The sequence below is a fragment of the Sus scrofa genome, chromosome 13, assembly GCF_000003025.6.
Source record: "Sus scrofa isolate TJ Tabasco breed Duroc chromosome 13, Sscrofa11.1, whole genome shotgun sequence".
In the NCBI taxonomy this organism is placed as follows: domain Eukaryota; kingdom Metazoa; phylum Chordata; class Mammalia; order Artiodactyla; family Suidae; genus Sus; species Sus scrofa.
In genome coordinates, this window is record NC_010455.5 from 158,204,744 (window position 1) to 158,222,443 (window position 17,700).

General features: G+C 35.2%; 1 protein-coding gene across 50 annotated transcripts in view; it reads left to right on the forward strand.

Moving 5' to 3' along the window:
- The window catches only part of ABI3BP (ABI family member 3 binding protein), a 277,390-nt gene that overhangs the window by 191,040 nt on the left and 68,650 nt on the right, over positions 1 to 17,700 (forward strand). For 20 of the 50 annotated variants that reach the window (XM_021070517.1, XM_021070524.1, XM_021070511.1 and 17 more), the window contains 10 exons: positions 1,031 to 1,078; positions 2,113 to 2,172; positions 3,172 to 3,231; positions 5,363 to 5,437; positions 6,328 to 6,384; positions 7,022 to 7,087; positions 7,419 to 7,466; positions 8,219 to 8,293; positions 10,519 to 10,593; positions 14,406 to 14,480. In XM_021070517.1, coding sequence (XP_020926176.1) covers positions 1,031 to 1,078; positions 2,113 to 2,172; positions 3,172 to 3,231; positions 5,363 to 5,437; positions 6,328 to 6,384; positions 7,022 to 7,087; positions 7,419 to 7,466; positions 8,219 to 8,293; positions 10,519 to 10,593; positions 14,406 to 14,480 — 639 coding nt within the window. The remainder of the gene's footprint in view (positions 1 to 1,030; positions 1,079 to 2,112; positions 2,173 to 3,171; positions 3,232 to 5,362; positions 5,438 to 6,327; positions 6,385 to 7,021; positions 7,088 to 7,418; positions 7,467 to 8,218; positions 8,294 to 10,518; positions 10,594 to 14,405; positions 14,481 to 17,700) is intronic. The other 30 variants (XM_021070531.1, XM_021070514.1, XM_021070525.1 and 27 more) reach the window with 8 other exon arrangements.

Here is a 17,700-nt window from a genome sequence, read left to right on the forward strand (position 1 = left end):
CAAAGTGAATTAATTATACATATACATACAGCCATTCTTTTTTTTCCCATGGGAGGGTCTACCTCTAAGTGGTGATGATAGTGCTGAGTTCAGAAGGGTCCCTAAGAGCAGTTAAAGAAAGTACTTGAAGACATGACTCGGAAGTTTGGATCTGAACTTAGAAACGTCAGTGGGCTCTTGCCACAGTCTCTTCCACCTACATAGGGTACTGCATTGTTGTGATTAGATCTGAGGGCTGCTCTAGTGGGAACTACACTCAAAATATTCCTTATCCTGATTTGTTGAGTGCCTTTGTTTCAAGCAAGGAATCAGCCTATTTCCAAATATGAGTTCTCAACAAGATCTTCATGGTTCACTTTGCTTAATTCTTTCTTATGCCTCTTTTCAAAACATAAAAGCTATTTATTGTAGCCACTCTTGTTTAGACATTCTATTTCCTTTTTTTCCTCCAGTTTTACTAGGATACAATTGACATACAGGTCTGTACAAGTTTAAGGTGTATAGCATAATAATTTGACTTACCTGCATCATGAAATAATTACCACAGTAACTTTAGTCACTTAGTTTAATTCATCTCAGATACAAAATTAAAGAAATATAAATTATATGTTATACCTCAATTTAGAAGAAAGAAATATAAAAAGTATCTTTTCCTTGTGATGAAAACTTAGACATTCTATTTCCCTAAAGCTTCCACAGAAAAGCCAACAATTGCCAGAACAGTATATATTAGTAAAACATTTAAACAGATTTCCAAAGGCAGCCTTCTATAATGATTGGAATAAGGTACTTGGACACCTGGGAGAATATCGTGTTGACTTTTTGAGATGTTTACCAGATGTTGTAGGCTATGACTAACTATTTCATAAAAGAATGTTCAACTGGCTTTAGGTGACCAAATCTTTTAATAACAAGTATGTAATTTAAGAAAAAATATTCAAATTGTTCTATATCTATCAAAGCAATATCATACTGTTAAGATTGAATTTGCTGACTTTTCACCAATGTTTATTTCACTGCTTTTGACTAGTTTCTACTACAGATCTTGTACCTGGCACTGAAGCTCCAGAAATCATGGGTAATGAGAATGTGTGTCCTTCCAGTAGTGCTTTTCCTGCTCATTGTCATCCCATTGTAGCCACCAGTTCTCCTGCATCTTAAAACCACTTCTATATCCTCTATTTTCATTCCATTACAGTCTTTATCTTGCAATTCTGCTAATTTCTGCATCAAGTTATCTGTTAAATTTAAGAGCACTGTGTTTATACTAATTTCAGAATGTCAAACTGCCGTGTAACAGCTCCACATCGTGTCATGTGTTCTTGGGCATCTGTTTAAACAGCATTGACTATTTTATGCTTCCTCTTAAACATGAATTTCTATCTATCTCTTATTTTTATCACTTGCTTTTTCCTCATCACTTGTGGAAATACCATGTTTCTTTGATCGAGTTACTTTTTTATCAAATTAGGACCTATGTGATTATAGTGGTGGATCTGTGGTTTCAAGGAATGATGTTTGTATTGATGATCGAATTTTTTAATGTGCCTAAGTCTTAAAAGTTTAAATAGTGGACTTTGATGATAGAGTAGGATGATTTTTTTCTCCTTTTCCACGGGGGTTTAACAGAGTTCTTAACTTGCATTGAATCAAGGACCACTTTGACATTTTGATGAGCACACTCCATTTGTTACATTGATCCTTGTACTTTCAGGTATATGAACTCATCTATGTACCCATGATTATTGAAATAATAGACACTTATCTCAACTTGTGTAGAAGTATAAGCAGACCAATAAATGCTTTTTCCAGTAGTTAGAAAAGAATATATTATATAAATCTGTAAAAAGTTTAGTCAGCCATCTTCCATACTAGAAAGAGTCAGATAATCAAATCTAGAGCTTCTGTTGGCCAGAGTGATACTGAGCAAAGCGCAATGTTGTGCCTCTAACTTATGAGATAATTTATATTGGCAACAATTTAGTCAATCTGCAAAGAACAAGAGTGTGGCTCTTTTCTCTCATCCCTGAAGCTTTAAAATTTGCTTCTAAAAATTAGTTTTCAGATAAATTTTTAAATCTCTTTGGTTTATTTTATTATTTTTTTGTCCAGCTCTTCCTACAGTCCTTGAACCTGTCATTTTTAGAACCAAAACTCCAGAAACCACATTAGGTAATGATATTCTGTGTTGCTCAACAATTTTTTTTCCTGCTCATTGTCAACCCACTCTGTCATCATCATCATCACATTATCACCAGCTTCATAAGACTGTCTTGCCATCCTCTGCTGTTCTTCAACTTTCTTTTTCTCCTTAATGGAAGTATTAAAGTCTCTAAAAAGAGGTTACCTGTTGTGTTTTTTTGTTTTTTGGATTTTTTTAATTACTCAAATGAATTTATCACATCTGTAGTTATATAATGATCATAACAATCCAATTTCAAGTTACCTGTTGTTTTTTAAAGTTATGCATTGACTTAGGTCAGAATATCTGTCTATCATGTAATCTTATTTGAATTTGGGTCATGTACTTTTGTCTAACAGTGCTCACATTTAAAGCTGAGTTTTGAGCACAGTAATGTCTGTATCTTCTCTAGACCAACTAAATCATAACAATTTACATGGTACCAACTAAATCATAACAATTTTTTGACATATTTAAATTTCTCAGTGTGAGCCACCTACAGTTTGATAATGGTTAGAAGCTGCTTCTTAGACGAAGTTCTTGGTGTCTTATAATAAGATAGGCATAGTCACTTAAGATTATTTAGTGCTGTATGTACATTTAAACACACATGATCTATTTATTATAGCCATGAGTACATAGACATATGTATATTTTTTAGCTTGCAAGAAATACAACAAGTTACTTTCCTATATTTTTTATGTATACTGCCTAAACAGATTTTCCAAAGTAAGCTTCCATATTAAAATCAGAAAAGCAAACACCTAGGAAAGCCTCATGTTGACCATACTAAGATTCATAGTAGAATTCAAAGGTTGTGCCTACCTTCTGCAGTGAATTTTTTCCAAACTATAGAGACGATTTGCATTCTATGAATTCAAAGTTTAAAAAAATTTGCTTGTCATTTGAAACTGATGTTCTGAAGAAAAAATAAAGACTTTCTGTGTGTGTTTAAGCTTTCTTGTGTTCATGTTGTTGCTTCTGGTTAGTTCCTGCTATGAGCTTTGAACCTGTTACTTATAGTTCTAAGGCTCCAGAAACAACATTAGGTAATTATTTTTGTGACCTCATTAAATGCTTTTACACTCACTAGAAACTCATTCCATCACTATCGTAGCCAGAGTTGCTCCTGCTTCCTTAGACTCTGCTGTTGTAATTCTGTTTCATACTTCATTTTAAAAGTAGTCAGGATTTGTAATTCAAATGCTATGGATAATTTTTAACAGATGTCCCTGGATGGAGCTGAGGAAATCTATCTTCCATGAAACCCCTTTTAACATTTTCCCTTTCTATTTAGAAATTAGATCTATAAAATGATGATAATTAAGTACCATGAAATTTCTCTGAGGAACTTACTTTCTATAAGTTTATTGTGATATTTTTGTTATTCTCTGCCTATTTTAAGGAATAGAATTTCCCTGTTAAATTATCCAAAAGAAAAAAGTTGCTCCCTCTTAGTGTCAGTTCTAGTGAATATAAGTTACAGGTTCTCCCATCATCGATGAACTTGACTATTCCGATTCACCACAGTTCAGCATTGGCTCTTAATCTTTACTAAGCAGGAATCTCTCTGAATACCTAATTATGCATATTAGTATCTGTATCTTTAAATTAACAAATTTCATTATTATTTTGGTCTCCAAAATACCCTCAGGGATAAGGAACAAACTAGTAAAGTGAAATTTTTCAAAATCAGGCAATAAACTCAAGAAAATCTAATGTTTTAGAAAACAATGATCCACTTACAATGCTATTTATGGTTTCTACACCTAAATATACAATGCCAACTCAAAGATTTTATTCCTTTAGTTTCAAAACATGGTGAGAAATCCTTCTCCCAAACTTTAAACTTCCCAAAGCTTCACGGTTAAAACCAAGAAAATCTATGGTTTGGGTTTAAGGGATCCTTTCAACCCACTGCAGCTGGGTCCCAAGAGTGATAATTAATGATGTGGCTTTCTAACTTGTACTTCCCACAACTGTGCCCTCCTAGAGAGAAGGTAGCATGTCTGCAATTGTACATGGCCTAGCAGGTTTATAGCTAGAGGAGGTCAATATGATAGCCAAATGCATAAGGATTGTTTCTGATGAATAATGCATTTTATTCAATTCTCTGATCATTCTATTCATCTCTGTTTAAAATAGCACTCCTTCGTTGTCTTAGGTAAATAAGTATTTCTTTGCCCTCTGTGGTCCCAGCACCCTATTAGCAGTTGAATAATGTAGGATGTGGGACAGAGAAAGAGATCAAAGTAAGGGCATGTTTACCTCTCAAACAAGGTACACTATAACTGTGAAGAAAACCTCTTTTTGAGTTTTTCTTAGATAAAAACAAATTGCTTATACAAAAGCAGCTTGTTTGGTTAAAAAGAGAGAGAGAGAAAGAAAATATTTAAAGGAGTCAAGGGTGTACATGGGCCAATAGAGAATGGTTGGGCTTTGAAATAACTAGAATTTGAATTAGTGGATGGAATTATGGGAACAACAAAATAAAACAAGAACTTTTGACACCTATTGAGGGTACCCAAAGGGGGTGCATAGAACAAAACATTCCTAGATGCTACTGAATATTTTGTTAATGATACTATCATGAAATCGGCTATAGAAAGCCTTCATGGAAATCAAGATTCAGATGCAATAGTCGACTTAATTGAACTTAATTTTTTCAAATAGGTTCTTGCTTTTTTGAGAAGAATGGTTAAAATCAGGGATCAAAGGAACAAAACTTTTTATGTAAAGAGTTAGACAGCAAATATTTTAGACTTTGCAGACCATCCATTCTGTCACAATTACTCATTTCTACTGTTGTAGCTTGAAGGTGACCAATGCCAAGATGTAAGTGATATATAAATATACCTTGAATCATCTTAGTTTGTAGGTGTGGTTGTGTTCCAATAAAACTTTATTTGAATTTCATACCATATTTACATGTAATAGAATATTAATCTTCTTTTAATTTTTTCTATCAATTGAAGATGTTCTTATCTCACAGGCCAGAAAGAGGGGGGATTTAGGATTTATTATCCGTAATTTGCATAATTTTGGCTTTAAATAACACATAGTCTGCATGCCACTCCATAACCCTGCAATTTTCAAAGTCCGTGTATTGCTACCTTTATTTAAATCCTGTGAAATAAATTATCCGTAATAACTTTGACAACTTAGACCCTCTTCTTTCAGCTCCCATTGAACTGCAAACTCTTACTTTGAAACCAGTGACATCACCAAGCCTAGACATGACACAAAGTCAACCTGGTAAATAGATTATTTAATCTGTCTGGGTACACCAAGAGCTTCAAGGGACACACTTCAAGTGTTGTATTTGCAAATATTAAAAAATGCAAAATACACGTTTGGTAACTCTGTATTTTGTACTTGCTCTTTCCATGATTGCATGTTGGTGTTAAATTAGTAATACATTGTATTCATATTAGTTGTGTTATTCAACTCTATAGAAATACTTATCTTCATTTTATTGGGTTTTCTCTGTATCATATTAGAGAATAATCACATATCCGATAAAGGAATCAACAAAACCACTTGGAAGAACTGATTTTATCCTTTACCTTTATTTTTCACAAACTTACAGATGTGTGGTTCTCTTTAGTAATAAGCTAAATGGGTGCTGTGCTCTGTGAAAAGTATGCTCCTTCAATTGTGAACCTTAAGGAAGGAGAAAGTTCTCACTTGGGTGGTAGAGATAACAAAATTTCACCTTATACAAGAGCCTGAACATTATTGCCCTTCACTATGAAAAACAAATTTTAAAAATCATTCTTAGCAATGTGTTGCAACTCTCTGACATTTATTTTGAAATGCTGGATCTTGCTTTTATCTAACATAGGATTATGTAATTTCTCTTCATCCCTTTTGTGTATATTTTAATTAGCTAACTGGCATTTTGGTGTTCCTGTTGACAGTACAAGGTATGATTGTTAATGATAACCTGCAACACATAAAATTATTAATTCAATTCAGTTACTTGAGTCTCCTTTGGTCTTAATAATACTATTGTTATTATAGTGACAGTCGACACTGAGCACTTACAAGTATAAGGTACTTGTCTAAATAGTTAGTTTGAATTCACTCAGTGCTCACAAGAACCTATCCTTGATCAATTGTACCATTTTGTGTTTTTTTGCTAGTTTCTGAAGTCGTGGAATCGGTTACATTTAGTACTGAGTCATCAAAAGAAGCTATAGGTAATAATGTTTTCCAGTGGAAAGTCAGGTGTATGTGCTTTTCCATCTCATTGTGGAAGTCACCTTGGGATGTCCTCATGCTTTGTGACATTTAATAGCTCTTCACATCTTGTCTGAGCTCACCCAGTGAATCTTGAGAGTCAAATGTTACACGCAGCACGTTGCACTAGTATGGCTATGCAAATTTCACAGTTTCCTTATTTAGTTTCCTCTTCACTCTGAATGCAAAATTTCATTTGTTAATATTCTGGTCACTCTTGTAATATGAATATGCACATCCTCTTTTTCATTTTCATATTGTTTTTAGGATTCATCCCCATGCTTTCATGAACTCACTCTATGTTGTCCTCTCACTAGAATCCTTAAACAAAATATGTAGGGAAGTGAAATTATCTGCTTTGCTTCAGGTAGAAATTGCTTTAAGACTCTGCCAGTTAGCGTGTGTGTGTGTGTTCATTCCACATTCCACATTGCACACTGCCTTTATTTCTTGCCTAATATACCTAAATGTTATTTATTCTCACAAGTATATCTACTTAAGATAATTAACCTCTGTCGTCGAATTAAGTAGTGTTCCATTACAATGGATCCTCTGGGCTGCGCACTACTAACCTACAATTCCCTGTTTCTTCCCTAGTACCAACTGAAACAGATTATCCCACTGCCAAAGTACCACTCAGGCCAGAGGAGCCAAAGACTGAAGGTGGTAAAAGTTTCCATGCTTTGATTCACTTATTCAAAAAAAAACTTTAATTAGCATCTGTCATGTTTCATGAAACATGAAAGTTCAAGCTGGGGTACCTGTTCTACAGTTGAATAGCTTTTTTAGAGCTATAGTTTCCAAAATTCTTGAATTTCTAAAATGGTCTTTGACTCTCTGACTACAGAAATAAATTTCAGTTTTGTAATATCTAAATATTGAGGCATAATAACATTTGACAGTCAGGATGAGGTGTGTTGATATTCAAGAAAGAGATACTTGATTATAGCTTAATATCTTACATTTTTAAAAATTGTTCTTTGTTTTAATGCAGTTGTGGAATCTATTACATATGTGTCTGAACCACCCGAGACCATGCTAGGTAATGACACAGCCAGCAGCTTTTGTCTCCATTGTCACCATCACCCAAAAACTGAGGTTCTCCCTCATTGTGAATTTATGCTGCAACATCATTCTTTGTCATGGCAGTTAATTTTCTTTCTAGATGCTTCTATTCATAATCATTGACCAAAAAGTGTCTTTTCCCATTAAGTTTTGTATCTAGACCCTGGTCCCTCTCTCTCTCTACTTAAGTCACTGAAACTGTCAAATCTGAAGTATCTTTTTCCTAATGTTGAACATTCTCCCAGCTTGTTGTTCTGTTGAATATTTCAGATAATATTTGTGGTATGATGATCCACTTATACTTTTTCCCCTAGCAAAATGCTTTGCATTAATGCTCACTTTATCATGTTCATTTACATGTTTGGTGTTTTCTTCATTAGTTAAATAAATAAAATTCAATGCTGCTGAATGGCTTATGCTTTCACATTTTTTATCACTTTGTTTTTCTCTTTGTGATTACTATTGAACATATCTTTCTAGCATTGTTGGGGAGGTACTAGTGTGGAGTGAGGATTTAAAAAGTAAGGATATTGCTTACTTGGAGAGTATTTTATAACCTGGCATCTCTAAGCAGTTTTTAAACTAAATGCACTATGAAGTAGGACTGCTATCTTGCTGCACACTTGAAATTTTCTTTATTTTTTTAAAAATCTCCTTGTTACCATCCTTTCTATCATCTGTACGCAAGTTGTGAGAAGCACTATAGTAACTCTGGGTACTTTCCTTCAGTTACCATAGAAACATCACCTCTGCCTTCCCAAACTATAATCCTACCCAGCCCAGATGAGCCTCAGACCGAACCGGGTAAATACATTTTTTTGTATTTCATGCAGAAGGTGAGTGTTTGCAGAACTTATAAGAATGGAAAGATGATCTATGGGCACTGCTATTAGTTATCTGAAGCCCTAACTTAATCACTGCTCACAGTCTTGGATGGGTGATCTTGCCTTTCTAATGTCCCACTTCTATTCACAATCTGTAGCCAGTCACATGGCAGTGTTGTGAATATAATTTAGGATATAGCTGACAAACACCTCTCAGCTACTCTGCAAGTCTTTCAGGCAGGAAATAGTAATATTTCTGAGTAAGACCTTTTATATTCTATTTTAATATATAAATATTGTATTTTAACTTTAAATACTTTATCATTTTGACTAGGTTTACAATGTCTATGGTTATATAAAAACTATTTTAAGATACCTAATTTATGTGTGAGATTAACTGAAACCTCTAGAAACAGATTTCACTATGCAGTCCACGTAAATGGATACAACTGGCTAGCCATCTCATCATTTTTCAGGTCCCTTACTTCTTTCTACTGTGCCTTCCTGTGGCGGTTTGACCATTTCACTGCATCCGAATAGGAGAAACTAAAATCAAACCAGTTACTTGGCAAGTCATAAAGGTTTACTTGATGGTGAAATTCAAAACATAGGGAACAAATCGTCAATGTGGATATCTAAATGTGCTTCTTCTTACAAGGAAAAATTCTCTCAATATTTGCTGGCTCTCCCAACAGCAGTTTAATCATAAATAAGCCCAAACTTATATTTCAGTTGACTTTAAACTATTTTGTATGGCTCTATTTCCAAAAGAAATATGGATATCAATTTTATTCATTGTCCTCTAAAATACCCTTTTCAGCTTTGCCTATTCAACTGTACAATTTTATTTTTATCAAGACTTCACACTGACTGTCTTAACTGGATCTGTGTCAATTATCTCTAACTTTTCCAAGGTTTTTTTTTAATAGCTGTGATCATTAATATGATTGAATCATTTAACTGTGAATACTGTTAGTGGTACTAATCTCATTCTGAATCTTTTTTTTATAGAATTGCCTCATGACATGCCTTTACCTGAAGATGCTCTCTTTTATAAACTGGGGGGAGCAAACAGCCTATCAGTAGGAACCTCAGCAAGCAAAGCAGTTCAGAGTCAGGATATCACAAGACTAAGGAAACTCTAGAAGTATAGCATTTTAGGATTGGAAGGGCTTTAAAAATCCTTTTACTGTTGATGAAGAACCCATGGTTGTAGACCAAGTGACCAGTAAAGCCAGCTCTAAATCTCCAGGCTCCAGGCTCCTAAACCTGTGTAATCTCCAAAAAATCTGGTTCATCTCTCTACAGGCTCCACTGAAACCACTTCATGCCCTGTGTATTTTGATTAAGTTTCAGGAAGAAGTCTCTTACAGACTCAACTGATTCTTTTATCTATAATTCTTCTTTTCAGCAAGCTTTTCTGGAGGTGCCTGAAACTCCATGACCTTGAAACTTTTTTGTTTCTTATCTCTCTTTATCCCAAACACACTTAATCCAACCAAATGAGGCATTTCCACAAGCTGTGACTTTGCATTTAATAGTTCTTTTCCTCCAGCAGGATATGCTTTCAATTTTCTTGGTGAAGAAATAATTGATTTTTACACTGAATGTCCTAGAACTTCTTTAGGAACTACCCAGCAGAAGAGTAACTTTCTTCAATAATGTATCCTTTCAATTTCTGTTCAGTTTTTCTTCCCCAATGTAACCAATACAAATTGTGTTGTGTTTAACAAGATTAATTTATTTCCATTAGCACTTACTGTTAAGATGCTTTCATTTTCTAGATATATTTAGAATGTAACACACTTTTTATTTAGAAGAAATTATATGTTTTTGCACTTAAAGTGTTATACTGGGATTTTCTGATTAGACGGTGTGAGCTTATAATAAGGGTGAATTTTTTATTGAGAAATTTATTTTTAACTCATTTAAAATATATTTGAAGTAGATATTTCTAAAATTCCAACAGTTGTATTTGCCAGCTGAATATCTTGGATATCAGTTAACGTGCTTTCTTATTTTGTATTCTATTATAATAAGAAAATTATCTTCTTATACTTTGTGGCTCTTTAAGAGCTTTAAGTGCATTAATTGCTGTGTATTTAGGTCTTCAGTCACTCCACAAACATCTTTGAGATCCTAGAGGTGTAGGTACTGTGATTCCCAAAGAGCTCAAGGGCTCCAAACCTATATCCTTTCTTTTAGCTCCCAAGCAGACACCGCGCACTCCTCCCAAACCAAAAACATCTCCACGTCCAAGAATCCCACAAACGCAGCCAGGTAAATACATATTTTATATTCTGGCCTGAAAAGTCTAATGTTAGTGGGGTTGCTCTGTTGAATTATAGCAAGTTAGATTTTTAATCCTTGTAAACTTAGTTTTCCTTTGAAACCTAGTAACTCTTTAAATTTATTTATTTATTTATTTATTTATTTTGGTCTTTTTGCCTTTTCTAGGGCCGCTCCCGCAGCATATGGAAGTTCCCAGGCTAGGGGTCTAATCAGAGCTGTAATCACCGGCCTACACCAGAGCTACAGCAATGCAGGATCTGAGCCACGTCTGCAAACTGGACCACAGCTCCTGGCACCACTGGATTCTTAACCCATTGATCAAGGCCAGGGATCGAACCCACAACTTCATGGTTCCTAGTCAGATTCGTTAACTATTTTGCCACGACGGGAACTCCTCTTTACATTTATTGTTAGACTTTATAGTAAAGTATATCACTGGAGTAGGTCAGTTCAGAAAGCTTCCCTATTGTTACATTATTTGAGAGGGTTTGGAAAAGAATGAAATTTCTTAAAAGAGCAGCCTGCCAAGCCCTTGCCTCTCTCAGCTTGAAAAGCCCTTCCTTGGTCTGTGAATGTCCTCCCCTGACCATCACCCACATTTTTTGATCTTTCAGTAGATTTTATTTAATATTAGGTTATGAAGAGTTTTGATATATATCCTCTCCTACAAAATAATGATTACATAATATTGCTTTGATTATTTTGCTATAAATTTTGGAAAGGACTCATACAAGAGTCATTGTAAACTATTTTTATTCTGTTCAGTAAGCTCTTGCTTGAATGATTAATTCTAACCCTAACTTCTCAACGAAGATCTTGTCTAGTTCCTCTGACTGCCTTGGCAGATCTCCATTTCAGGCTACCATAAACTCGACATGCCTCAAAGAAAGTTCATCTTTCCCTCCTTTCAGTTTCTCATTTACATCTGTTGCAGACACTCAGCATTTTACATCTGATTTTTATTCTTTTCCTCATCCAGCCACTTAGATCCATCAGTTTTTCCATACATCTCTAGCATTGGTGCCTACTCCAAACACATACCCAGTCATGCCTACTCTACTGTCATTAATCAACTGCTCTCCTGTCCCTCTTCTCTCCTAATTTAAAATTCATATCACCCCTTGGTGCTTAAGTGGTTAACTAATTCATTTTATCAGTCAGTCACTGAACAAATATTTATTGCATGCTGAATGCATCCTGCTAGACACTGGGAATATGAAATGAAATTTTATACTCCTATAGTGAAGGAAGTTACAATATAGACCAATCACCTAAATTTAAATTTATGCATGACCCACTTCCGAAAAGTATATGAGGTACACTTTACCCAGTTTACTAGGAAAGCAACCCTAACTATGACTAATGGCCTGGGAAAGGGAAAATATTCGCAACATCAAAATTATGCTTGATCCAGGTAGAAGTTCTGAATTACCAACACAAATTATTTAATCAAATTTCAGCATCTTTACTGAAAAGAAAAACTGTGGATTTGGGGGCAAGCTTTAACATCTGAGTGATATTAATATAGTCTTTTATACTTCAGAGAGGAATTTTGCCTGTTATCTTTTCTTTGAGGGAAACTTCCTTGAAAGACAGTTCTATGTACCACATCTAGCTAATGATTTTAAGTCTGCTTTAATATATTTTGAAATGTGTTTTTGTTTAATTACTACAATTTGCTAAGAAAATGATATGGGCAAAATACATAACTATACGAAGGTACCAAGGCAACAATCATCTAAAAGAATAAGAAATTAGAAATAATAACAAGAAATACATTTGAAATATTAACATACAAGAAATACTGGGGAAAAATAATGATTAATAAATAAATAATGATTAATGAATAGAATAAGAATTTTAAAAAACAAGTACATTAGATTTGTGAATAGGAAACCAAAATCTAACTTGGTTAGGCCAGCAGCTGCAGCTCTGATTTGGCCCCTAGCCTGGGAACCTCCATATGCCAGGGGTGCAAGCCTAAAAATAAAATAAAATAAAATATGCATTCTAATTATTCCTCTTAAAAGTTGGTGAAATTAGGTTCTCTCTGACCCAGAGGAATACAAGCTTTACTTAATAGATGCCAGCAATATTCTATGTTTTTATTGTCTTTTAAGGAGGTTTGTGTAGGGATGCATATGCATCACTAAATAGTTCAAAGACAAATATTTAAACCCTAATACCTCCTCCCTTACTCCTGGCTAGCTGTTGTAAATTTCAAAAGCCAATTAGGAGAATGTTCTGTTCTTAAGTACAACGCCAAATGCAAATTACTGTTGTTGGGCTGTAAAGGCATCATCTGACAATAGTGTGTACAACTTAAAGAGCAACATGATGTGTTCACCTAGTAATCTTTTTCAGAATGAAATTCTGTAATTGGGCATGCCACCTTCTTATTTATACCTAAGCTATATTTATAAATTAGATAGCAAAATTTAAATTACTATATTTGGCACTGAAGGACATATTGAGATAAAAATGTGGAACAAATCATCAAGAATCTTTTGTCATTGAGCACAGGTTTGATTTTTAGATTCCTAAGTAACTGTGAACAATCCCATTATTAATAATTTTATGTCTAGAAATCTTATAACCATCCAATTTTTGGATGCTTTCTCGTTTTTGAGGCAGCAAACATGAAAAAAAAAATTTACTCAGATCCTTCAATGTCAAATCTGTAAATTTTCTCCAAAAGTGGAAACAAATGTTTTGTAGGAGTACAGCTTTGACATCATTTTGACATTCCACACTTAATTCTCACAACCACCCTTTGAGTTTGGACAGGTTTATTATTTCCACCTAAAAAATGAGAAATGTATTAAAATGTGACCTGCAGAGCTGGAATACAGAGAGCCCAAGGCTTGGGAACTCATGGTCATGTCTGGATCTCAGTGTTCAGTTCAAGTCTTGTCTCTGGTGCCTGATAACCATGGATCCTCAGGTAGATAGTCTCCAACCCAAGGCTTTAAAGTGAAGCTGAGAGGGAATTCCCACTGTGGCACAGCAGGGTAAGGATCTAGGAACTTCCATATGCCCTGGGCGCAGACAAAAAAAAAAAAAAAAAAAAAAAAAGTTTTAATAAAAAATTTAAAAAATAAAGTGAAGCTCATAATTCCTTCCTCCCAGCATTATAGTGAAAATCAAAGGGCACAATCCTTATGAAAGTATCTTTGAATAAAATAAGATATAAATAACTTCACCCTTTTTTTTTTCCTGGTATCTATTACATTAGCACCTTTTTCTTCAAAGGAACGGTTGTGGAAAGAATTTTGGTTTGTGAACATGTTCATTTAAAGGTTTATTTAGGGCCTGAGACTTGAAGGGGGCTTAAGATGTGACCCACCCACCTCAGCCCCTTGTCCACTTCACTTTCCATTGATGAGTTGACTGAGTTTCTCTCATGCATACTTCGTGGGCTCCCACTATGAGTTCACCGATTTTATCCTCACAGAAAGACATGGGGATACATTTAAGAAGTCAAGCAAACATCCAAAAAACACAAGCACTTATATTACTTTAATTTCTATCTCTTCTGAAGCAAAGATTTCAAGAAAATCTTCATCTTACCCTTAACCTTTAGTCAAATTTTACTGTGTTTCAGATTTCATATTCTTAAAGTATCTGGAAATCTAACTGATCTAATTTTAGAGCTTAAGGTTTATTTTTTCCATCTAACTCCCATTTCAATACTTTTTTTAAAATCAGGATCAGGCTTATACCTTGTCATATCTTATGTGTTAAGCATGACTGGGAGATGCTGAAACCAAGTGACTCATGATCTGAGTTCTCTCTTTCAGTTCCTAAGGTGTTCCAGCGTGTCACTCCAAAGCCTAAGACATCACCAAGTCCAGAAGTGTCCTATACTCCATCTGGTAAATGCTTTATTTCATGTTTAAGCCAAATGTGTTCTACTGTCACACTTTGCTGCAATGAAACATGAAGGTTGGTGAATATAGGGTCTATATTTCACTTATGTTCAGATACCACATTGTTTCATGCATGATATAATCATTTCAGAGTATTTATAAGAGTTATTTAAGGGTTCATATTGTAAGTCAATGATATAGTCCAAAGCCAGAGAATTACACCTGCCTTCAGAATGCTTCTTCTAGAATTAAATTTCTCTTATTTTCTGACTCATGAAAAATAATCTACCCATGTTAACTGCACTATGCTCACATTTCAGCAAAATATGATAAAATTAAGAATTTCAAAAATTTTGGAATTTTCCCACAAAAATGATAAAATGAAGTTTTACAAATGGAGCAAATGACATTTATGCATTTTCTCGGATTCAGAAATTTTCCATTACCCGGGATTGAGCATTTTTTTCCCTTTTAAATTCTATTTTACCAATTCATGGAGCAATAGCTTAAGAAATTTGTCTCACACACACAGACAAAAATGATTTCTTTAGCTAAAATCTATTTCTCACCTATCATATGAGAAGGCTTTTTGTCTGATTATAAGGGGAATAATCTCCTGTTTATGGGAGCAGTGAGGGTGGGGACTGCAAGGACCCAGACATTTCTCTAGGTCTTCACATAGGAAGCCGCTGTTACCTTCGGTCGTTAGTTCACTCTTGGTTCACTAATAAGCCAAACCAAGTTATTTTTTTAACTAGAGTACCTGTGAAATACTGTACATTTTCCCCTTTCTTTTTAAATGTTCAATTATTATAAATCCCTAGATGTTCCCAGAAGCATATGGACAGTTCCCAGAACCAAAGGATTGCTATAACTTGACAACATTTTGGAAGCAAGTACATTCACTTGCTATCATGTTTTCCAGGTTGTATAAGTGCTGTTGTGGGATAGGTTGTTGCAGGTGATGAGAGGCTACAAAGAGTCTCTTTTGCCCTGAAGTCTAGAATTTAAATTTATGCCAGTAAATGCATCTGTCAATATGAGAAATGCCAATAAGAAAAAAGCTGATCTTCCCACTTGCAAAAGGTCAATTTCTTGTTTTCAGTTGTGGAATAAAATATAGAATGGAAGTGGAGTCATTACAGATAACAGGAAAAGATTCAAGTGATTTTTATCACTTTTCCTTTTCATTAGAGAAAGTAATACTTTTGGTCCTGATATGATATCATCTCATTGCAACAATATATCTAATAATTAGACTTTATTGTTTTCTTTTTTTTAGGGACACAGCTTTGGCACATGGAAGTTCCCAGGTTAGGGGTTGCATAGGAGATGCAGCTGCCAACCTACACCACAGCCACAGCAATGCAGGATCTGAGCCACATCTGTGACTTACACTCGTGGCATGCCAGATCCTTAACCCCCTGAGCAAGGCCAGGAATCGAACCTGTACCCTCATGAATACTAGTCAGGTTCCACAATGGAACTCCCTTTTGCTTATTTTTTGATGTCTAATATTTGCGTTAATTGCATCAATACCTTATTTTTCACAGACACTCTAACTCGTAAGCTTGAGCCCTGGAAAAATAGCGCAAATTCTCCCCTTGGCGCCTTCACTGAGTGTACCCCATTGACCCTCTAGTTCCAAATGTTCAGTTCAAATTCTGTCTCTCAACCTGGTGTTGGTCCTGCCATTGTGTCCATCAGGGGTTCCCCTTTTGCTCCAGGGGGTGTGATGCTACAGGAGGAATTATAAGGCAATCATTACTACTTCTCAGTTTTCTCCCAAGTGAAAACTGGATTCAAATGGTTTGGGGCTTATTTCTAGGCTCAGGTTTACATCCTAATGAGCCCACAGCCTTGCTTCTTGCTCAGAAAAACAGGGTAAATTCCATGTAGATTAAATATATACTGGTATCCTAGGGAAATAGATGCTCTGTAAAAATCTAAAAATGGAAAATGTAGTGCTGAAATCAGGACAGAGTTGTTTTATCACAGTGTTTTTCTCAAAATTTAATCTGAGATATCTTATAAGTAAAAAACTCAAATTTTTAGACCAGTAAGTCAGTATCAGTTTCTCTGTTCAACTTTTCCAGTCTATAGATTCCAAGGCATAACACAGTTTTCAACCAATTAGGCTTTTAGAAAATATCTTTGAATCATTCAGTTGAAGTTATTTACAACACTTAAAGAGGAATCTAGACAAACTGAGCCCATGCTCCACATCCAGAACCAAAACAGAACTGACTTTTCTTTTGATCTGCTTTGGAGGAATGATTTCAATTTCAGAGTAAAGGACTCGCCTTGATGCCTAGCTCAGCAGAGATGTACCTCTTTGTTGATTTGTTTCTGTAGCAAAGGCTGTCTTGGCTTTGAGGTGACTCTCTTGGCCCATAGATATTTGGATAGACTTCAGTCTCTGGGAGCAAACCAGGAAAAAAAAAATCTAGATTTTATCAAGCTATCCAATCCTACAAATGTTCTATTACTACTCTTTGGCAAATTCAAATTTGCAGTCATACTTGAGCATTTTTGCAGTTAGGAGAGAAGAGACTAAGGCTAAAATGTCTTTTGGAGATGGAATTGCTAGGACCTAGACAGTGACTGAGTGGCATTGTGGAGAGAAGAATGTCACTGTGGTCTAAAGCGTGGGCAGGCAGTAGATGATAGTGCCATTAACTAAGGCACTTAACACATAGGGAGGAATAAAGTTTTGATGTTTGCAAGTGCTGGGTTTGGAGGGCCATTGAATTGGTGGTTGAAATGTATTTTTGGATTTCTAAACATATGTCAATATTTAGGATGTAGATTTGGGAATCATTTGTCTACATATAGAAGGTTTTTAAATCTTGTGAGTGGATGACATCATCCAAGAGAAAGTACAAACTGAGAAAACAAGAGTTTGGGGATCAAAGTCATGGAGACACAGTTATATTTAAGGAGTGGATAGGGGAAGAGGAGCCAGCAGAAATTGCTGTCAAAAGATCAGAGAGTACCAGGGAAGAGAGACCAGGGAGGCAAGGCAGGGAAGGATGGCCATCAACAACCATGAGGTGAACAGGGGTCAGAAGAGCTATTGGACTTTGATGGTACAGGTCCAGAAGCCTGCATCCGAAACCTGTGGGCCAGTGCTTCCGAATTTAGCCATCTTTAGACTTTAGAAAGGTGCACCTATACCACTGATTACAAACATACTAATAAGTCTGCAGTGAGAAGTATGAATAGT